The sequence below is a fragment of the Mastacembelus armatus genome, chromosome 24 (genome assembly GCF_900324485.2).
Source record: "Mastacembelus armatus chromosome 24, fMasArm1.2, whole genome shotgun sequence".
Taxonomy (NCBI): Eukaryota; Metazoa; Chordata; class Actinopteri; order Synbranchiformes; family Mastacembelidae; genus Mastacembelus; species Mastacembelus armatus.
In genome coordinates this window covers 5,419,295-5,439,381 of record NC_046656.1, presented here as the reverse complement: position 1 = coordinate 5,439,381, position 20,087 = coordinate 5,419,295, and the positions used below count along the sequence as shown (strand labels likewise).

General features: G+C 39.8%; 2 protein-coding genes across 8 annotated transcripts; both read right to left on the bottom strand.

The window, feature by feature from the left end:
- Positions 1–5,298: 5,298 nt before the first annotated feature.
- Positions 5,299–10,329, bottom strand: tcf23 (transcription factor 23). Its single transcript, XM_026318004.2, has 4 exons — positions 8,527–10,329; positions 7,725–7,877; positions 7,425–7,589; positions 5,299–6,047 (listed from the first exon to the last, which is right to left on the bottom strand). The coding sequence occupies exons 1-4, from the start codon at positions 8,692–8,694 to the stop codon at positions 5,910–5,912; spliced, it is 624 nt and encodes a 207-aa protein (XP_026173789.1). The 5' UTR covers positions 8,695–10,329; the 3' UTR covers positions 5,299–5,909.
- A 1,157-nt stretch (positions 10,330–11,486) lies between these two features.
- On the bottom strand, positions 11,487–19,962 carry ephx1 (epoxide hydrolase 1, microsomal (xenobiotic)). 7 transcript variants are annotated; one of them, XM_026319358.1, is made up of 9 exons: positions 19,878–19,962; positions 18,085–18,336; positions 17,775–17,955; positions 17,477–17,695; positions 15,919–16,048; positions 15,443–15,657; positions 13,586–13,694; positions 13,159–13,281; positions 11,487–12,625 (listed from the first exon to the last, which is right to left on the bottom strand). In XM_026319358.1, exons 2-9 carry the CDS (start codon positions 18,265–18,267, stop codon positions 12,415–12,417), a joined length of 1,371 nt encoding a protein of 456 aa, XP_026175143.1. In that variant the 5' UTR covers positions 18,268–18,336; positions 19,878–19,962; the 3' UTR covers positions 11,487–12,414. The 7 variants fall into 7 exon arrangements, with proteins under 7 accessions (XP_026175143.1, XP_026175145.1, XP_026175141.1 ...); XM_026319360.1 differs by lacking the exon at positions 19,878–19,962 and adding an exon at positions 19,773–19,870; XM_026319356.1 differs by lacking the exon at positions 19,878–19,962 and adding an exon at positions 19,667–19,869.
- Between the last annotated feature and the right edge of the window lie 125 nt (positions 19,963–20,087).

Below are 20,087 nucleotides of genomic sequence, written 5' to 3'. Positions count from 1 at the left end.
GTTTATTATTAGTGAAACCACCCTAAACATACAGCATAAAGAACATTGACATGTTTCAATGACAGTAGATATGTTTTTGTTCATGTCTATTAAACACATGGACAAAAAGAAGATAGAAAAAACACAAGTTCCCATTATTTCTCTTTCTTTGCACTGAGCCAGTTGCTCAAACAGACAAACCAACTTAATTCACACTGACAGTAAACGCAGACAGACAACAGAACCATCAGACATTGTTGCATTTTCAATTTCTCCTACTACGAGCTAGGCCAGAGGTCAAACAGGAAATGCTCGCTGCTTTAATCGCGCGTTAATAAAATTAGTGCAGTTTCAATGAGTTTGCGTTGTGTTACTAACTTCAGTTAACTTAATTAACTTTGACAGCCCTAATTTTTAAGTAATATGTTGCAATTTTATTGGACATTTAAATTCAAAAGGCACACACTGAATACAGTGCAGTATAAAGTCCACTTTAAGAGACATAACTTTTAGAGTAAGAAGAGAGTTTTGCAAAATATGAGTTTTTTAATAATGCAAAGTTAATTAGATTTATTTTTTTTTCTGCCACACATCTACACCTTTGCCCAGTCTTCAGAGTCATCTAAGACACCACTAGACAGAAACAGCAAGATCCTGCCACCTATATGATTAACAATACCACTATTAATCAAACCATCCTGTCTTCTGTTAAAACTTTAGGTTACTTCTCATATTCATCAGTGCTCCAAAATATTCCTGAATTTTGAGTCATCATTAGGTTTAGATTGCATCTAAATAGATTCTTTTCTAACACAAACTCATTGGAAGCAATGAGGGACCCTTCCTACCTACTTATTTGTCAAATTCAGTATACAGAAGCCTTTGTTAGTTTCAGCTGTACTTTGCAGTGTGTTTGACATTTGTGCACAGGACATGGCTGTGGGTTTTGTCATCATGTTAGGAAGAGATGTCTTTAATCACAAACTGTTTCAGGTATGCCAGTAATGTTTAAAAAACACCATCTTAAAAAAATGAACTTGTTCTTTTAGATCGGTATGACTTTATCAATCATGTCATGGTGGCAGTAAATATATTCTAAGCAGTGATTACACCTTGGGATATGCTGATCGCACAATTGTCCATGAAGTTATGAAGTGCCTCACTGACCCAATGTTGTTTTGATGAGCTGGTATTAACATGGTTGTAGCAGCACTTTATAAGGCTGTCTTTGGTTCCCTTTCGCTTTCTGCCTTGTACAGCACAAGTGGCTCAGTTGGATCCTCATAGAATCGTCCCACATTTTGCATGGGTTTACCTCCACTGCCCTCTGAAAAGACTGCCATGACTAAAGCACAGCACTACACTGAATCAGAGATGCCATCTGGACCGTGAGATGGGCCTACTTTCGCCCCATAAGCCAACTACTTGATATATATTTAGTGTCTATATAATATGTGTGTATTATTAGGAGGTTATGGTAATTTTGTAGTTTAAACATCTTTGTAAGTGTCCATCTTATTGTCAGGTTGTTAGCTCCAGTGTGTTACTTGATTTGCATAATAGTGTGTAGTTTGGCTATTGTTGGACATGTTCAGCTTCTTCATCACAATTCTTACTGTTTTTGGAATCAGAATTCTTGATCCTCACTACTTCAGCATTTGAAATCATCCATCATCACCGTGTAAGTAGTGAGGTTGTTTATGTGTGCATGTGTGTGCAATGTTTTGAGTCAGTGCTATCCGTCTTCTGAACCACAAACTCCATGGCCATTGTTTTATAATGTAGCTTCATGTGTTTGTTAAGCCTGTAACAGCCAAACTGGGCTGACATGTTTCTAAAGGTTGTTTGTTTGTTTAGTGTCAACATGAATGTTTATGTACATCTCATTTAAATAGTAACCTTAGATGCTGAAAAGACATTTCTCTCAGTTGCCTTACAGTTTCCTTATTAGTTTCTAAGTTGTACTTCAAGACAATCAAAATGAAAGACAGTTTAGCAGGAGAACAGAGAATCTAAGAACATCTCATGTATTTGAAAAGGACTATGGACTCCAGAGACCACTACATCTCCTGTTCAAAGGAATATTCACCCCTTTTAAAACCATATCCATCACACAGGATGATGTTTGTTCCATCATCCTAACACTCAAATACCTCGATTTTTCAAAAGCATATAGAATATTGATTTTTTTTAAAACAAATAGAGGTTATATTTGAGATCATATTTGTATATTTTTGTAATTTCACATTAAGCCTGTGCACATTTCAAGAAACTGAAATGTGGGATTCTATATGCAAGAACTATGAAATTTTTTGTGTTGTGAATGTTAGGCAGAATTGGGAATGTAACAGCCCACTCCAAGACACCCACTGACTCATGGATACAGCAGGAACACCATACATATTAGCAGCCTTTGCCTTACACACCATTTCACACAGGAAATATTTGTCAGTCAGTTTGTTAATATGTTACATCCCAAATTCTGCTGTCAGATTCACAATTCCAAGAGCTTTTTAACAATTTTAAATTACTTGCTCTTTTTATTTATGATTGTATAGTGTGAAATCCTCCTTCATGCCTGAAATTACTTGAAGTGTGTGCCTGTAATGTTAATGATGGCTAGATAAAGCCCCCTTTAATGTAAGGGAGTAGAATTCAAATGGTTAGATTTAAATATTATTCCTGCTAAGCATGTCCTTTATAAACTTCGACTGAGTAAAGCACTGTGATACTAATGAACAATAAAGCACAATGAGGTCAGTACTTAATAGTTTTGCTACTGAATCTGACTGAAACCAGTTGGTGTAAAGCAGCTTAGAGTTTGGAGCTCTGTTTATAAATCAATAAATATCAACTTGAGGTTCTCAAATTGCAATACGCTTATTTTTCTAATTATTGGCCTTTTTACAGTGAACTCATGTGGACCATACAACAGAGATGAGAATAGAGTGTGAAAGAAAACCATGGCACTTAGTAATTTCCAGCAACAATAAATATTGTTTTGAACAATATTTACTGTTTGTTCTCCCATCCACAAGAATTCTTCCTGCTTTGCATTCCAAAACAAAAAAAAACCCATAAGCACTGAAGTCACAATGACTCCTCTGGTTTGGCTGTGCCTTCATTTGGCAGTGTGATTTGTTTTGTTTTGTTGTTGTTTTTTAAGTCCTCTGTATCCTGATGTTTTCATATAAAGCTATTCCAAGCTACATCAGTACATGTATGTATATACAGTATATATATATATACATATAAAGCCCAGGATATGAGCACTAACCGAGTCCCAGACACCTGTCCAAAAGTCGATCAGATGGCTATTTCTGTCAGAAGATCAAACACAGTCTTAAAAATGGAGAATCCTGTGTCGTGGGGAATAACAGTCCGGAGGAGGTGTGAAACAGGAAGCTGGTGCATGCACCTTTATACTGACTGTATTTAAATCTGTTGACATGTTTCACTGTTGCTTGGATTTATGAATATTAGCTTTGTCAGTTTAATGTACATGGTTTGAGATGTTATTAAAGTTCAATATTTTACTGTGTTCTCTATTGACTATGCACACTACACTACAAAAATTGGAAGCGCCCCCTGGAAGTGATATGGTGCTTGCTCACATCTGTTTCTAGTAACTAAAGCTGTTGTAAAAAGTGCTGCTTGAAATTAAAATGATAAATATGTGATTATAAGTATGAGCTCCAAATACTTGATTGCTAATAACTAGCCAGTATTTTTACAGTCCTGTCAGGTCCTACTACTCTAAAGATAAATATTGACCTTAGCTTGATCTTACAGTGGCTAAATGTAGTCTTATCTCAGACGAATCAATATCATTTCTTTAGAACATTTCTTTTTTTCATAGGTTGAGTAGGTTTGGGTGTTCTCCTTTCCTTATACATCTATACTTATTTTCTCCGCTGTCCTGCTCTCTGCGCTATCATCCACTCTTCTCCTCTTCCTCTTCATCCTACTCCTCACTCACTGGTATCCTCTCCCTCTACTTCCACCGAAGTCCAGCAGAGGCCCAGCCAAAGCAGGGGGAGCAGTGGGCCAGGGGTGAGGGAGTGTCCTCAGAGCTCCATAAATCTAGCCTGTAGTCAGCATGTAACGGCCATAATGAGCAGCAGATAGTGAAAATATGCTGATTATCTCCCAACATGAGAGGATGAGGGGGTAGATGGGATACATGCTTTCTTGAAGTTGTTCCAGTGACATAAATAGTGTCTTTACATGAGGGGTGGGGGCAAAAACACACAAATACACGTTTCAAGGCAGCTATGGGGCTTGTAGATGCTCCTTTGGGTGCACCTGTGACTAATACGTGTTCGGATATACTGTATGTATATACTGTTCATACACTTGAAAGTGAAGAGAACAAACAAGAGACTTTATGATCTGAATGACATGATTAACAAGCTACATCTGCATCAGTGCAGTGGAGCTTTTTTTATATGTAAAGATAAAAGGCTCAGTCACAGCAGCTGCGAGCCCAGCTCTGGCTCTCATTTGAGCTTGGTCTTTCTTCCAGTTGTTTTACCAAAACGTCTGGCTTCTCCTGTCCTTCTGTAACCTCTGCCCTAGTACTCAGACTGCCGCAGCTCCAAATTAGTCATCACTACACACGGGAAATGCCCCTCGCCCCCTCCCACCCTCTCCCCCTCTGGACAGATTTATAGAACTAGCCTTGAACGCTGTGCTGTTGCTCATGGAGCCGAGCCCATTTTATTCAGAGGGGAGACGATTTCAGTTAGTCTGGTCTCTCATCTGTAGCAGGCTATATCACCCTGCAAACATATCTACATGATCCATTGGATTCGATTTCAGTAGTTGGCTCTTATTTTTGTAATTACAGTGAATTCACGCAGCAACAAAATATGATACTTAATGAATTAGGAAACTATAAATACTGTATTAATACTTGGCTTTGTTATCTATTTCACTTTGACTTGCATCTACTTTTTACCTGCTTTTACAGTGTTTGGTGTTTGGTTGGGTGATTTCATGACAATGCAAGTAAATGTGTAAGGTTTGAACTCCTGAGCACATGCTTTGTGTTGTGTCAGGTAGCCAGAGTAAACCTGCCTGCATGCTGACAGAATAAATATAAAGGCATCAGTTTGAACATTGTATGATTATGATTATTAACAGTCAAAAACACACCTCTTCCACCACCCAAATTTCGTTCCAACTGTTTTTGCCAACCAGTGGGATTATTTCTGCTTCTAACAGATTGTTTTTCTTTAGTAATCTGAGCAATAACTACTCCACACGAGCTGTTATTGGAGATGGTGTTTTACTCAGAATTAAGACAACACGCTTATCTAAATAATAGAGGAGGAAATCAAAGATACCTTTTATTTTTGAAAAGCACACGGGTGACTGAACTCATAACATACAGTGAAAGTAACATCAGAAAAAATAAAAGTAACACACTGCACAGTCTTTAAATCACATTGATAGGTTACACAGTGTGCCTCCATGTAGTGATTTGTGAAGTAATTAGTCAAGCAAAGCAGCTTTTTCATTTCCTTGTTTTAAATCTGCTCCTGACAACCTGCTGTTTAATGCTCAGATAATGATGGAACATTTTCAACAAGTGTAAATCTCTGTAAAGCGCTCTGTGCTGCGTGTGTTAAAAACAGTTTCTTCTTCTTGTGTTTGGTTCCATGTTGGCAGGGAAAACCAAGTATTCTGTCTGTGCCCATACATGCAGATATACACAGCACATCACTTGTCACAGGGGAAAAAACGATGAGGACATGTAAGCAAGCTGCGAGAATGCTTTCAATGAACTTGTCTGGGAAACCAGTGTTTGTTGGGCTACTTCAAAAAATTTCAGGAACTGTTTAAATGACAATTTGCCGTCAATAGTAGCTACATGGCTAGTTCAGACCGAAGATATAAGCAATTGGGTTATATCACATGTTCTGCTATCACTCTTTGTCTGCTTCTAAGGTGGAGGTCAGAGGGTGGGCTCCATCCCGTCCAGGTGGGGGAATCTGATTGGCTGAGGCTCCTGATAGCAGCTCTCCCATACTGCCACAGTAGAGCAGGGAGCGCATGGGCCACTTCTGAGCACAGAGACAGTGTTAGACCTTGATGCTGACATAAACTGCTCGTACTAAAGAGACATACACACCAGTTAAAGCCAATATGGATAGACTGATTTAAAAGTAAGCAGTGAGAGTTTTGTCTTTCAGTATTTCATCATGTCAGAGTAACTCATTGTGTATCTGTGCACATTATCACTCCAACCAGAACTGTTTCCTTTAAATGCCAGTTAACCATTAGAAGTAATAGTAATGATGCTAATACTAGTTTTTATTGCTGGTTTTTGTGCCTTTATTCTATTGAGCCACATCATACTATTGGTCAAGACTCCATTGCATAACCCACAATTATGACATAATAAAACTTAGCTAATATGAGTAATTTCCTTAACCAACACTTTAATTCATCATTTCATTAACCTTTTCTCCTTAGACAGTATTTCATAATTGTTAAATAACTAAAAACACTTAGCGTTTTATGTACATATTATTACCCAACTTATTAGTTAGGAAAAACCGTAATCATAAAACAAACTACACACATATTAAAATTAAAAACAATAAAAATATGACAGCCCTCTCTTATCTTTTTCGCCCTACACCTCTCCCTCTAGGACACAGGGGGCGCTGTGAAATTTAGCACCTCTAGTATCATTGCAGCACCTGCAGTTTTCAGACAAAGTAAAAACTAGTCCATTTTCTTTTGAACAAAGTCAAAGCAGAGGCAAATCTTACTACCTACTGACTGAAGCAACATCCAGACTGGGATAATCCAGGACCAATATTAGCACCTGGTGTTGTCGCTGGCACCAGTTATACATGTGATAATCAATTCCTGCTGATGACATTCTCACTAACATATAAACAGTCCAGTTTGGTTTATTCTGTCTGCTTAAAGGTAGGAATTTGTTCTTATTCTGTTTAATATGTATGTGATTAATATATGTGACTCCACAACTGTCACTGTAACACCTCCATTTTCAGTAAACTGTTCTCTAAGTCTAACTTAAATAGCAGTTACTTCCTTTTAATGTGTCCATTTAGGAATCTAGTTATTTTGAGATGGAAGCTACTTTGTAGATGTGGACTGTGATATAAAAAGACAAGATACGGGAATCCAGTCATTAAATTGTTTAAATAATAATTAGACTATAACATCAAAATGACAGAATTTATGTATAAGTACATGTGTTATGAAGGGGATTGGTAGACCCTTATTGTTTTATTTTGGAAAAAAAATCTATACCATTATTTCTAATGGTTAAAGTGCTGGTTTAAACTACTCTTAACTAGCTAAAAACAAATTTAGCTGGCTAGCCAAATTTTTTTTCATGAATCATATCAGACATGCACATACGGTAACATGATTATCTGTAGGCTCTTGGTTTCTAGCCTTACTTTTACAGGATGCAGGTATCCACCAGGCCTGGAGGGTATGCTGTGCTCAACCAGTGTCCTGCCCTGGTCCAGGGTCTCTGTTAGGTAGGCTATATAGTTTGTCGCCAGAACCAGAACATCCAGCTTGGATAACTTGGTGTCAGGTGGAACTGAGGGCAGAGCAGCCTGTGGCGAGAGGAGTATGGTGGACACGGCTGTATAAACCCTAACTTTCTATATGGAGTTGCATTATTAATGTTGATTTTTTTTCTACTTCATTTATCAAACTGAATTCAGCACACAATGAAATGTGTTGCATACCTGCAGACTGTGGAAGGCCTGACGCAGGTTGCGCACACGGCTCCTTTCTCGCGCTGCATTTTCTGGGGAGTGATGACTCCTCAGCTCCCTGGTCTGGTCCGCATACTCGCATCCAGAACCAGAGTGTGATCTGGACCCACACACTGACTGTACCTGCAGCAGAGGGCATGTTTAGAGCCTGATATTTCTGCTCGACATGTCATGAACACATACAGTCCTTGAGTCTGGAGAGACCACCAGTGCAGAAAAACTGAAAGTGCCATATTAAGTGAACAATCGGTTTTGTATTATATGAAAATGAAAAATTTTTCTTTTGTTTACTTTGAGAAAATACCAATGGGTCCTGTCAATAGGTTCAATCTGTCATTCTAAAATACAGCTTCTTAGTGCAGTGCATAGATGCATATAACTAATTCCTCAAAACTGCAAGCTAAAAATTTGTATACTCAAGATAATCAGTTATGATTCAAACCATATGTTTTAGCTGAGTTTCTTTTGTCCTTGGTTATTTACAAGTGCTACATGCATTTTTAAATGAATGATTTTTTTAACCTTGTGGTGCTGAGAGAGGCTTTTTGAAGTTATGTCAAGAATCATGAAGAAAATGTTACTTTCACTTTTTGCAATTAGTCCCAGGAAAAATCAGTGCTCCATCTTTGCGATTACTAGTAAATAATCTGACTGAGTAACTAACGGAGCTCATTCATGAGGTGATCTTAAAATATATAAGTCTTATCATAGTGTATTGTGGAAAAAACATTAAATCACAGCCATGAAGATTGAACCATAACCGCAGACTCACCCACTTCCTGGGCTCACGGCTGCTGCGTGTGTTCTGCCTGTGTCTGTGCAGGGATGCTGGGTTGCTGGATGCAAAGGGCTGCTGGCTCTGTGGCTCCACTGTGGGGCTGGAGAGCAGCTGGTGGTTCACTGTGACCGACATCAGCTCTTGTAGAGGATTGACTGCCATGGGTGCTGCCAATGTAGTGGAGCAGTCTCTCCTGAAGGCTTGAGAACTTAAATCACTTTGGTTTAGTCTGTTTTCATTGGCTGGATGAAAGTTTGCTGTTCTGTGTTGAAGATTGTTGTGAAAGTTAAATACTTAGTAAATACAAGGACAGGCATTCTGAGGTCATCTTTCCATCCACTCTGAAAACATCTTTAAGTCTAATCACGATAAAAATACTGGCTCAAAAACTGCTGAGATTTCTTATTTAATCTAACAAAAAATGAATAATGTTCTCTGCTGCGATAATGTTTTTCTGTAGCTACTTAAGGACCTCCAAGCACCAAAAGCTCTTTTCCAAAGTTTACCAGGCCTCTGTGGCTCCCCAGTTCTACCCAGAACCCCAAACAACTGGTGAAAACCCCACAATTGCTGACTGCTTCTTTGCGCATTAGTGTCCATCCAGAGAATTCCTCCGAGACTGACCCTCTCTCTGCCTCTGCCTCTCCATCTCTCTCTGCTTGTTTCCTTATCGGGTGAGGTAATGTGGGGAACTTCATGTGGTCTTTATCTCAGCTGCCCGGTCGTCCTGATCCTCCCCTGGCTGTTTGACTGCCAAGAAGAGCAGGCAGGCAGGCGGTCAGGCCTGGGGGAGTGCACTGCTGGGAGGGTGTCCCAAGCCAGGGCACTGGGGGGCTTGGGAAACTCCAGGCTCTGCTCACAGCTGTCCAGGGGTGGGATTGGAGGCTCGGGGCAGTGCGACATTGAACATTATCACAGAGAAGCAGAAATGCATTTAGATGTTGCTGAAATCATCTAGACATTTTATCAATGTTGGGCAGAACCTGGGACCTTCATATAAAAGTGCATCATGGACAATGTCATTTTGTGATCAACTACATTCAATTCAGTTTAATTTGTATAGCACCAAATCACAATTCAGTCATCTCAAGGAACTTTACAAAAAAAAGAAAAAACATGAGCAGCACTTGGTGACTGTGGAGAGGAAAAACTCCCTTTAACGAAAGAAACCTCCAGCAGAACCAGGCTCACTTTGGGCGCCCATCTGCCTCGAGTGGTTGGGGTGAGTGGCCACAAGAATTTGGGGGCACATGCAATATAACTCCTGGGTGTATTAAATAAAAGTGGAATTTCAGTCACTCCTGAAACTCTACAATCAATGTACTGATTGCCTACTTTCCCTAAACTTTACTCATGATCTCAGGTGCCAGTTAACAGACTGAATGTCTACCAATGTACTCCAGTGGAATATTATATTATCTCTAAAGCTCTGCAGGGGCAGTCTGTCATTTTACTATTATATTTAAATCTGTTTTATCTGTCAGTTTGACAGTCTCCCAGTACCAAGGTTACCATTGCTTTGAATGCAAAATAATAGCCCTGAGGCCCTTGAGGCAATTTCAACATTAACCTGGCATTTGCCTTGATAACAGTATTCAAGTGTGTTATGGAATACTACAACATTGACTACCATACCTATGCAGATGACACCCAACTTTATATATCAGTATCATCTCATGATTATAGTCCTCTAATTTCATTATGTGAGTGTATTAATCAAGTCAAAGAATGGTTGTGCCAGAATTTACTCCAGGTCAATACAGACAAGACAGAAGTGATTGTTTTTGGCCCCAAAAATGAAAGGTCAAAGGTCATTGCTCACCTTGACTCCATGAAAGCCAGAAACCTTGGTGTAATCATTGACTCAGACCTGAATTTTAACAACCACATAAAATCCATCACTAAATCTTCATATTACCACCTGAAAAACATTGTTAGAATAAAAGGTTTTCTGTCTAAACAAGATGCAGAAAAACTTGTTCACGCATTTATCTTCAGTAGGTTAGATTATTGTAATGGCTTGTTCACAGGTCTTAGCAAAAAGTCAATCAGGCAGCTGCAGCTAATCCAGAATGCTGCTGCCAGAGTCCTTACGAACACCAAGAAACTGACATATCACACCAGTTCTCAGATCACTACACTGGCTTCTCATTAGTCAAATGATAGATTTTAAAATTTTATTGCTAGTTTATAAAGCACTAAATGGTTGTGGACCAAAATAGATCCAAGATATATTAGTTCCCTATGAGGTTTCCAGACCCCTCAGGTCATCTGGGACAGGTCTATTGTGTGTTCCCAGAACCAGAACCAAAAGTGAAGCAGCATTCAGTCACTATGCTCCTCACTTGTGGAACAAACTTCCTGAACACCTGAGGTCTGCTCAAACTGTCAGCTCATTCAAATCAGGACTGAAAACTCTGTTGTTTACTGCTGCCTTCGAATAATTGTTATCTTTGTTTTCTTAATGTGCTTTTATGTTTTGTTTTAATTTACTTTACTTGATTTAAATTTATTTTATGTTAAATGTCTTTATTTTTAAATGCTCTTTTCAATGCTTTAATGCTTTTAATATAATTATATGCCTTGTAAAGCACTTTGAATTGCGTAGTGTATGAAAGGTGCTATACAAATAAATTTGCCTTTGCCTTTGCCTTCAATATAAGTAGACATGCAATTGCAATAAAGCTAGCAAAGACCATTTTGGACCAAGGCTGCAGTCACATCTTAAAGTAGCCTTGTCACCATTAAAAACCAGCTCAAGTGGTCAGCTCAAAGAAATGAAACCTTTAATTTGTGAGTTAACATTATCTGTGCTTCTTTAAATGTGCACTTGGCTTAGACTGCAATCAGCTGTTCAGGTTCACTCAAGACAGGAATCAGGAATAAAGTATATACACAACACAGAGGGAAGTGCCTTTAACAGTAGTGTTTTAAATAACTGACAGTGCGCTACATAATATTTAGTGCTCAGTTTTATTTGGTCATGATCTGAGATAAACTTTGGTCATCATGAAATGACAACATACACTGCAATCCATTTACATACAATCATGTAGTATATAAAGGGAAAGACCCAATTTTAACTTGCTTACTGTGAAGAAAAATATTTTTAAAAATGCTTAACAAGACCAAACACTTTTTCATCTTTTAAGTAAATCATCATCATCCAAAACATGTCTAGCAGCATTTCAGATTGTATTTTACTTCGTTACGATCAATAAATCAATATAAGCAACCAGTGCTTCTGATCCTTGTAGTCATTGTTAATTGTAGTCATTGATGTTAGTAAATCAAAGTCAATTAGCAAGAAAAAAATAAAGTTGATGCTTGTTACAAACTGGTTGGAGCAGTATTGTGCTACTAAGCTAAACTAAGCTAAGCTTTATTAATCCCCAAGAGAAAATCAGGGTGTTATTACTATTATTACTATCACCTAATAAAATGATGTAAACATGAAACATGACTTTATCTAAGCTAAACTATTAAAAATTGCTAAAACGAACTTTGAGAAATCCTAAAACAAAAAAAAAAAAAAGGAATTATTGAATTTGAAGGTTTATAACAATCACCAGGCATGATGGTTGTAGCTTAAGCAAAGCAGCTTCATGTTATCAGTTAGAGGAATGCCTGGCACCTTGTCTATGTTGTCAACACTAAAACAACAAGTGCCCCCTGACCTTCCATCTGCAGCTGCTTAGCTTAGTACACACAGCATCCTGTGAGGAAGTCCTAAACACTATAAAGATCAGCAGGATTTCACTGCTATACTTTTAAGTCTACTTCAAACAGAACAACACTGGATTAATCTATTTACTGCTCACCACTATGGTCCACATTCTACCATACTTTTACTTTTTATTCACCTGTTCAACATTTCACCGTCTACTGTTTCTTCTTCTTCTCCACTATCTTGGTGAATTTCTGGATGTCCTCAGCCATGGACTGGGGCTCTTCCATGGCAGCAAAATGGCCACCACGTGCCATGGGGGTGAAGGTCAAGAGTTTCCGATATTTCTGTTTGACCCACAGTTTGGGTGTGTACATCAGCTCATTGGGGAAGCAGGCAAACCCAGTCGGAATATAAACTGGTAACCTGGAAAGAGATGATGACGAGTTAACATGAAACAGGGACAGACAGGGTGGTATAATGTAATTTAGGCACTGTTATCATATGAAGCCAGTAGGTCCCACTGCTTCACAAGCTTTTTGATGAACTGAAATCAACATCACTTAGTTCTGAAGTCATATCCATGCAGGTAAATTACCACATTTTAAATCTGCCTCCATTAATCACATGACCAAACCAATGCATGGAGTTGCAGTTCTTTGAGGATCTCCCCTGTTCTTGACTGAAACCTTTATAGCTTCAGTACCAGGCACAGGTATAGCATGTGTGCTAGCTTTTATCTTTTGTGGCCTTTATAAATGTGTTACTTATCTGTGTTTTGACTGAACAGGCAGTGATGGTGTTGGGAGTCCTACACAACAATGAGCCAATCATCAACAAGCAGACGCATACAGTCGGTGGTGTTTCACATAACAAATGCAGACGCAACTACAGAGGTGTGCGGGTGAACATGGCTATTCAATTAATTTGGTCATTTAAAATCCTTCACTGTCACTCACTTAGAGTGGGGCTGGTTGAGGCCTTTGCCAAGATTTTCCTTGTAGAACCTCATAGAGGAAACAATGCATCCAGACGTCCAGTAGATCATCACATTAGTCAATAGGTCATCAAGAGAGAATTTCCTACAACACATTGGACAAGCGAGATTTCAAATTATAGTCATGACACTAATGGATCTGCCATAAGGCTAGTGAGCTGCAGCTGAAGGAACTATTCTAAATTTGTCCTGTGGTCTTAAACAAAGCCTCTTCCAGAGTCCCATTTTACAATGCAGCCTAGGGGCCACTGCTGACACATACAATGTTACTACTCTTAATGATATTTAGAGCTTAGTGCATATTTGTACAGTGCCCATATACTGTTAATGAAAGATATGGGCTGATAGCAAATCCCAGCAATGACTTCCCTCTGTTCTGTTGAGTTTACCTGGTCAGTCCTCCATCTTCCAGGTTCCTGAAGTCATGGCACGTCCACGTAGAGAACTTCTCCAGAATGTAGGCTGCCAGACCCACTGGAGAATCATTCAGTCCGCGGCCTGAAGAGAAATTCAGTGGAAGAAATTATAGAACTATTGTGATAGCAAGTTGTGTTGTTAAATCATAAAAAACAATCCTGTTCATCCCATTAAACCCTAAATAAGCCAGTCTAAAAGAGAAAGACAAAGCATTTTTTAGCGCTGCACTAACACAAAAACTGCACTCACATTTACAGATATAATTATCTAGACCATCCACTCCATTTTCTTATGATGTTTGGCCACTCTACAGAGCAGCTGAGAGTTAAGTACATTGCTCTGGGGCAGCTATCATCACTTTACGTGCCATTTAAACAGCCTTATCTGCTGCACTAAAACAGAAAAGCACATTTCTTTCATCTTCAAACTCAGGCATCATTCATCCTCCACTTAAATATTTTTTAATCATCACTGCTGGCTGTTTTAAGTGCTAAATAAAAGCTTTAACTGTGGTGATACTGCTGTGTTACTGCTGTGTTCTGCTCATATAACCACATTTCATAAAAGCAATTTGCAAGCACCATCTGCACAAAGATCCACTATATTTAAAGATCAGTAATGTGCATCACTTTCTCCTGCCATGCAAAACTGAAACCAAAATATTGTGTCATATGCAGCCTGGCATCTTGCCTTGTTATGCATTTTACAACCAGTTCCAACACAGTAGCGACCTCTGGTTGGCATGCGGTCACTAATGCACAGAATTAGGTTGCCAATCAAAGGCTCTAAATTAGATTAGATTAGATTCAACTTTATTGTGATTTAGCAGAGTATAGGTACAGAGCCAATGAAATGCAGTGGACATCCAACCAGAAGTGCAAAGAAGCATTAAGTACCAAGTGCAGGTAGAGTATGGTTGTGTAGACAATAGAGATGAATAATGTACAGTGTATAGATGAATAAATACAGGTTTTCCATATAACTAATATATGCATGTAATATATATGTACAATATATTGCCCGGGTATATGGGCAGGCTATGGAATATAAAAAAAATAAATATATCTATATCTGTATATAAATATAATGTATAGTATGGGGTGTTAGCAGTGCAAGTCCTGGGTGAAACAGTGTAGGAGTAATGTAAACTGATAAACAGTGCAATACAGTCAATGTAAACAGGTAACAGTGCAAATAGTAAAAAGTAAACAGGTAATTAGAAATAGCTTAAAGTGCAAATGCTAGACAGGAGGTGAAGTTTTGTTCAGCAGTGCTACAGCCTCTGGAAAGAAGCTGTACCTGAGCCTGCTGGTGCGGGAGCGCAGGCTCCTGTATCACCTGCCAGATGGGAGTAGGCTGAAAAGACCATGATTTGGGTGGGTGGCGTCCTTGACAATGGATTTGGCTTTGTTTGTACAGCGTTTATGATATGTGTCGTGGATGGAGGGGAGTTATCTGAAATACACCCAGTTTGGCCAGCTAACAATTTGCTAACTGATTAAAAACAAATGCATTAGAACATAGACCACTTGTATAAAGTGTGATAATATCTACCTGATGTAAATCAGCTTTGGGGAAAATAAAAAAAAAGTATTTTTGGTTTGGCACATGATCCATCTGCTGACATAGAGGGAGCAGGTTTTATGGGGAGCAATCACATTATGATAGCTTTACTTTTTGAGAGCTGTCAGCCATCATTTTATACAATCTATGTGCAGGTCACACAAAAGCAACCTCCTGTTCCTTTTCATCATTTAAACATGTCAAAATTAACATGAGAGAAAAGACAAGCTGCAGCCTGTTTGTTGAAACAGACCACAGGTCCTTACCCACAGTGTCAGGCTTGGTGGCCTGGATATGCATATAGCCAGATTCTTTGAAGGACTCTACCACCAGTTTCTCCATGCAGGGGAAGAGATGTTCAACATCCATGTCACTGAAGCCGAACAGCTTAGGGAAATAACGACCAAGAATGACGGATAAAACTATGGGCAGACTAGGCTTGGAAGGCGGGGCGAAGTTCACATGCAAGCCTTTCACTGACCTGGGCAATGGAAAAATATAAAAAACAAAAGCAAAAAACATGACAATGAATGTAGTGACACCTTATTTAAGCATTTACAAAAAAAAAAAATAGAAATACCTAAATACATATCAAGTCAAACTTTTTGTGCACTGTAAAATGTCTAACTAGTTCATTGCATACACACAATATGGAGAGAATTTTTTAGCTATTTGCTATTGCTATTAGCTATTTGAAAGTAAAGTCATTTCCATGCACTGAGGAATTTCTGAGCTATATTACTTGGGGTCCAGCTGAGCCATGTTGGTGGTGATCAGCCAGCCCCAGTCTCCCCCATGAGCGTAGAACTGGTGGAAGCCCAGACGCTTCATCAGTTTGTGGAAGACACGCGCTGCACAAACTGAATTAAAGCCTGTTTACACACACAAAAAACATTTGTGTTTAAACATTCATTCATTATCTATACCCTCTTATTCCTAACTAGGGTCATGGGAATGACTGCTATGGGCAATTTAGTATCCCCAGTCAACCTGACATGTTTTTGGATTGTGGGAGGAAATCGGAGTACCCAGAGTAAACCCATAAAAACTGGTTTAACCTTTTGTCATTTTTATTGATGGTTGTAAGATACATCTACTGTTGTGATTGGGCACATCATCAGTGACAGTACAGGGGTTTTTGGGTCTTTTCAACATCAGACCCCCTCACCCTGGAGACCCGACCAGGAGTGATCAATTCTTGGCCTGTGCCCAAACAGCATTTGACCACGGTTTGTCCTTGGTGATCCACAGGCAACGTGAAGCTCTCTCTGCAGCTTCAGAAGCACTCCTGATGGCTTGCCCTTTCCGAGCTCTAGTGATGCCCAGGAGGCTATAGGCCTTGCAGAGCGACCTCCCTGTATTCCAGGAATCTGAGCTGTTTCCCCAGGTCCACTCTCATCTTCCAGGCCTGTGCCAATCGCAAAAGGCCTGTCTGGGTTTTTGGCTTGGGGTGTGGATGTTCTCCCACTTTCATCTTACCTCTTACCTCCCAGAAACCTCTGGCCTGACCGATAATACTGCTGATAGATTCAACAACTGCCTTTAACACTTGGTCGTTACCAGCGGTAACAACCTTCAGCTAGTGCTTTAGGACAGCTGCTAAGGATGTGCTCCAATGTTCCTCTTCCCTGGCACAAAGGACATGATGCTGTTTCAGCTTTGCCCCAACAGGAAAGGTTGGCTGGGCTCGGCAAGACATCATATTCTGACTGGACGGTGAACTTAATGCGAGATGGTTCTGCCTGCCAAAGTTCGGTTCACGTGATCTTGCAACCCATTGCTTGTTCCCACTTGGTCCACGTACCCTGCTGCTGCTGCCCCACCATCTGACTTGCCCTAATCTGAACACTGTATATATGCGTCAACATTCAGATGATAGTTCAAAAATCTAATATAATCAAAACACAATAGCCCTTCAATCTTCCTTCTTTTGCATGTACATTATATGTTATTTAACTTTTCTGCATTGTGTTCCCTTTACTTAAAGACCATTACATCCTTAATGCACTTTTGACACCCCATGGTTTAAGAAATGTGATATTTGCATATAAATAACATTTCCATCTTCAGGTCAAGACCTGGGATCACCTGGGATTTAGAGTCAATGTGCAACTCTTCATCAGTGCTGTTTTTCCAGGAGCCTTGCATTTACAAATGCTCTCTACACGTGATCTTTACATTCTGCTTTCATTCAATGTTATACCCTCAGAAAAATTATGATAATGAATGAAATGATGAAAAAGCAGCTTCTCTTATATGACACATCTCTTCCCATGCAAGAAAAACATTCCCTGACTCACCTTTCTTATGTGGTGCTTCAGAGTATCCATAGCCCGGTATAGAGGGACACACCACCTCAAACACAAGGTGGTCTGGGGCTGATGGTTCCGTTAGCAGTGGGATCAACCCGTAGAACTCATAGAAGGAGCCAGGCCAGCCATGAACCATTATTATAGGAATAGCAGTAGTTCCCTCTGGCACATTCTTGGGCTTCACATGCAGGTAATGGATATCAATGCCTGGATGGAAGTTTAGTAAATAAAAATTGGTCAGAGATGGAACAATATCTTCATGAATGTGTCAGCAATGGAGCCTCACCTTCAATTTTGGTTTTAAAATGGGGATACTGGTTGAGTTTGTCAACTTGTCTCCTCCAGTTGAAATCATTTCTCCAGTAAGAGACCACCTTCTGCAGGCACTGGGAGTTGAAGCCGTAATGAAACTGGCTGTCCTCCAAGGAAGTAACAGGACGAGTTTGGTCTATTCTCCTGTATAGGTCCTAACAGAGAACAGAAGAAGATATATGAAGGCCTGCTGCAACCTTTCAGCCTGCTTTGTGCTTAACTACCTCAAGAGTAAATGCTATGGTGTTAACATTGTGTGTGTGTAAATTTGGAGGGAATCTAACCTCTAGCTCTTCTTCACTGGTGGTGACTTTAAATGGGCGGATGGTGGCGTCCTCCTCACCATCAGGGGGTATTCCAATCCCCCACCAGCCATCCTCTGTCTTTAGAACCTGTTTCTTGCTTCTCTGAGCCAGGAAGAAGATCAGTCCCCCAATAACCAGACCAACCAGCACCTCTGTGAACATGGCACAAAGTGTCTGTGCAGGGACAGGGACAGACGAAAGGACAAAAGGCAGGACCAGGCAGCAGAAGGTCTGACACAACAACACAAAGACATGTAGAACACATGGGACAAGGAAAAGATGTTATTACATTGTTCATTGTAAAAACTTTAAAGATACTGTACATAGCTAAAGACATCATTAACTACACAAAATATTTTACTAATCCTAAATTAAAGTAGAGTGCATCAGCATAGAATACTGATATACCTGATATACAGTATTAGATTATGGCCAAAATATAACTAACTGGAAAAATATTGCGTAGGCTAAAGGAAAAAGATGACTTGATGTTTCATACTTTAAGCTTACAAATGAGCCTATACCCAACATAGAGTTCATACATCCATGAGAGGACCATGGTTGATCTTTCATCATAGTTCAATGTGATTATATGACTGATAAAGTAAGATCATTTTCAAGAGCCTATATACAACACAGACAGTCTGATACAACAGAAAATCACTATCACATTCTCTGCCAGTGATCTCATTAGAGTCCTGGACACTAATATGGCTGCGCCTTATGGCATACTTGGCTACTACGTAGTACATAAAAACTAGTATGCGAGTTGAGTAGTATGAGAAAAACAGTAGGCGACTGTACACCAGCTTGATAACGTAATAATTTAACGTAATTTTTAAAAAATGCTGACGACGACCAATGTCGACATTGGTCAGGAGGAGAAAAATGCAGCCTGGTTAATTTGGTTGAGTGTCACGTGGTTGTGTTTGTGGCCACCAGACAGGATTAGGTGGAAAAACAGGACGACCAGGCCGCTGATCCAGTTGTACCACAAGGCTTTTCTCGCTCTTTCAGAGCTGCAACCCTACACCACAATGTCTGTGTGGTTAGTGAGAGCGCTCCCTGCTGTCTCTGGACTCGGACTCTCAGCCTAAAGACACACCGTGCCTACAGTTCAACGACCTGTCAACCAGCCCCGCTAAACAGGCCTGTTTTCGACACAGATCTGGGGTCACCCCCACTCAACAATCAGAGTTAAAGGCTTTGCTAAAGAAGCAGAGCTACCTGTAATCTGACTGCGGGCTGAACAAGCCTGTCTGCTAAAGTCTCATGACTTAACTATGACAGTGAAACAAGGCACAGACCTCTATAGCTGATTTCAATGCGCTTTAGCTAGAATTCGCTAACATACGTGAACCACATAAAAGTTGTCATTTACGAAAATTATCGATGTCTGCGTAGTTTTTCCAACACACCCTGTGTTAAAGTTAGCAACTGTATGCCAAGCTAATCAAAGCTGGCTGTTAAATATGCGTCCGCAAAACAATTAGCTTAGGCCAAAATAACAGGACAACACCGCCCAGGTTGGCATCGTAGAAGTGAGTTGTGTTTCCCCTACCTGTACCTCGGTAACTTTATCCAAGTCCCAAGTCTGAACCTGCCCCCAAGCCTCACCTTCACCAACTAACTGTGCCTACTCCCGAGCTTTGGAGTCTAATGCCCACCGTGCAGCAACGCTATTTCAGGTGCACGGCGCCAACGATAGTCCCAGTGAAGAGGTATACGACATGTCTGAATTCACACAGGACACGAGATGTGGTTACTTTCACCTGTTGCACCACTGCGACTGCACCCTTCGTCTGTGGGCTGGGGTTAGGCACTGATAGTCTAATCCCATGGGTGTACTCTGCTCTACGGGTTCCCTCGGTTATTAATAAAAACTAGTTTCAGACGCAAATATTCAGTCATGTTAAAGTGGATTTATTTATAAAATTGTATATATATATATATATTATATTTTCTTTATATTTTTTTATTTA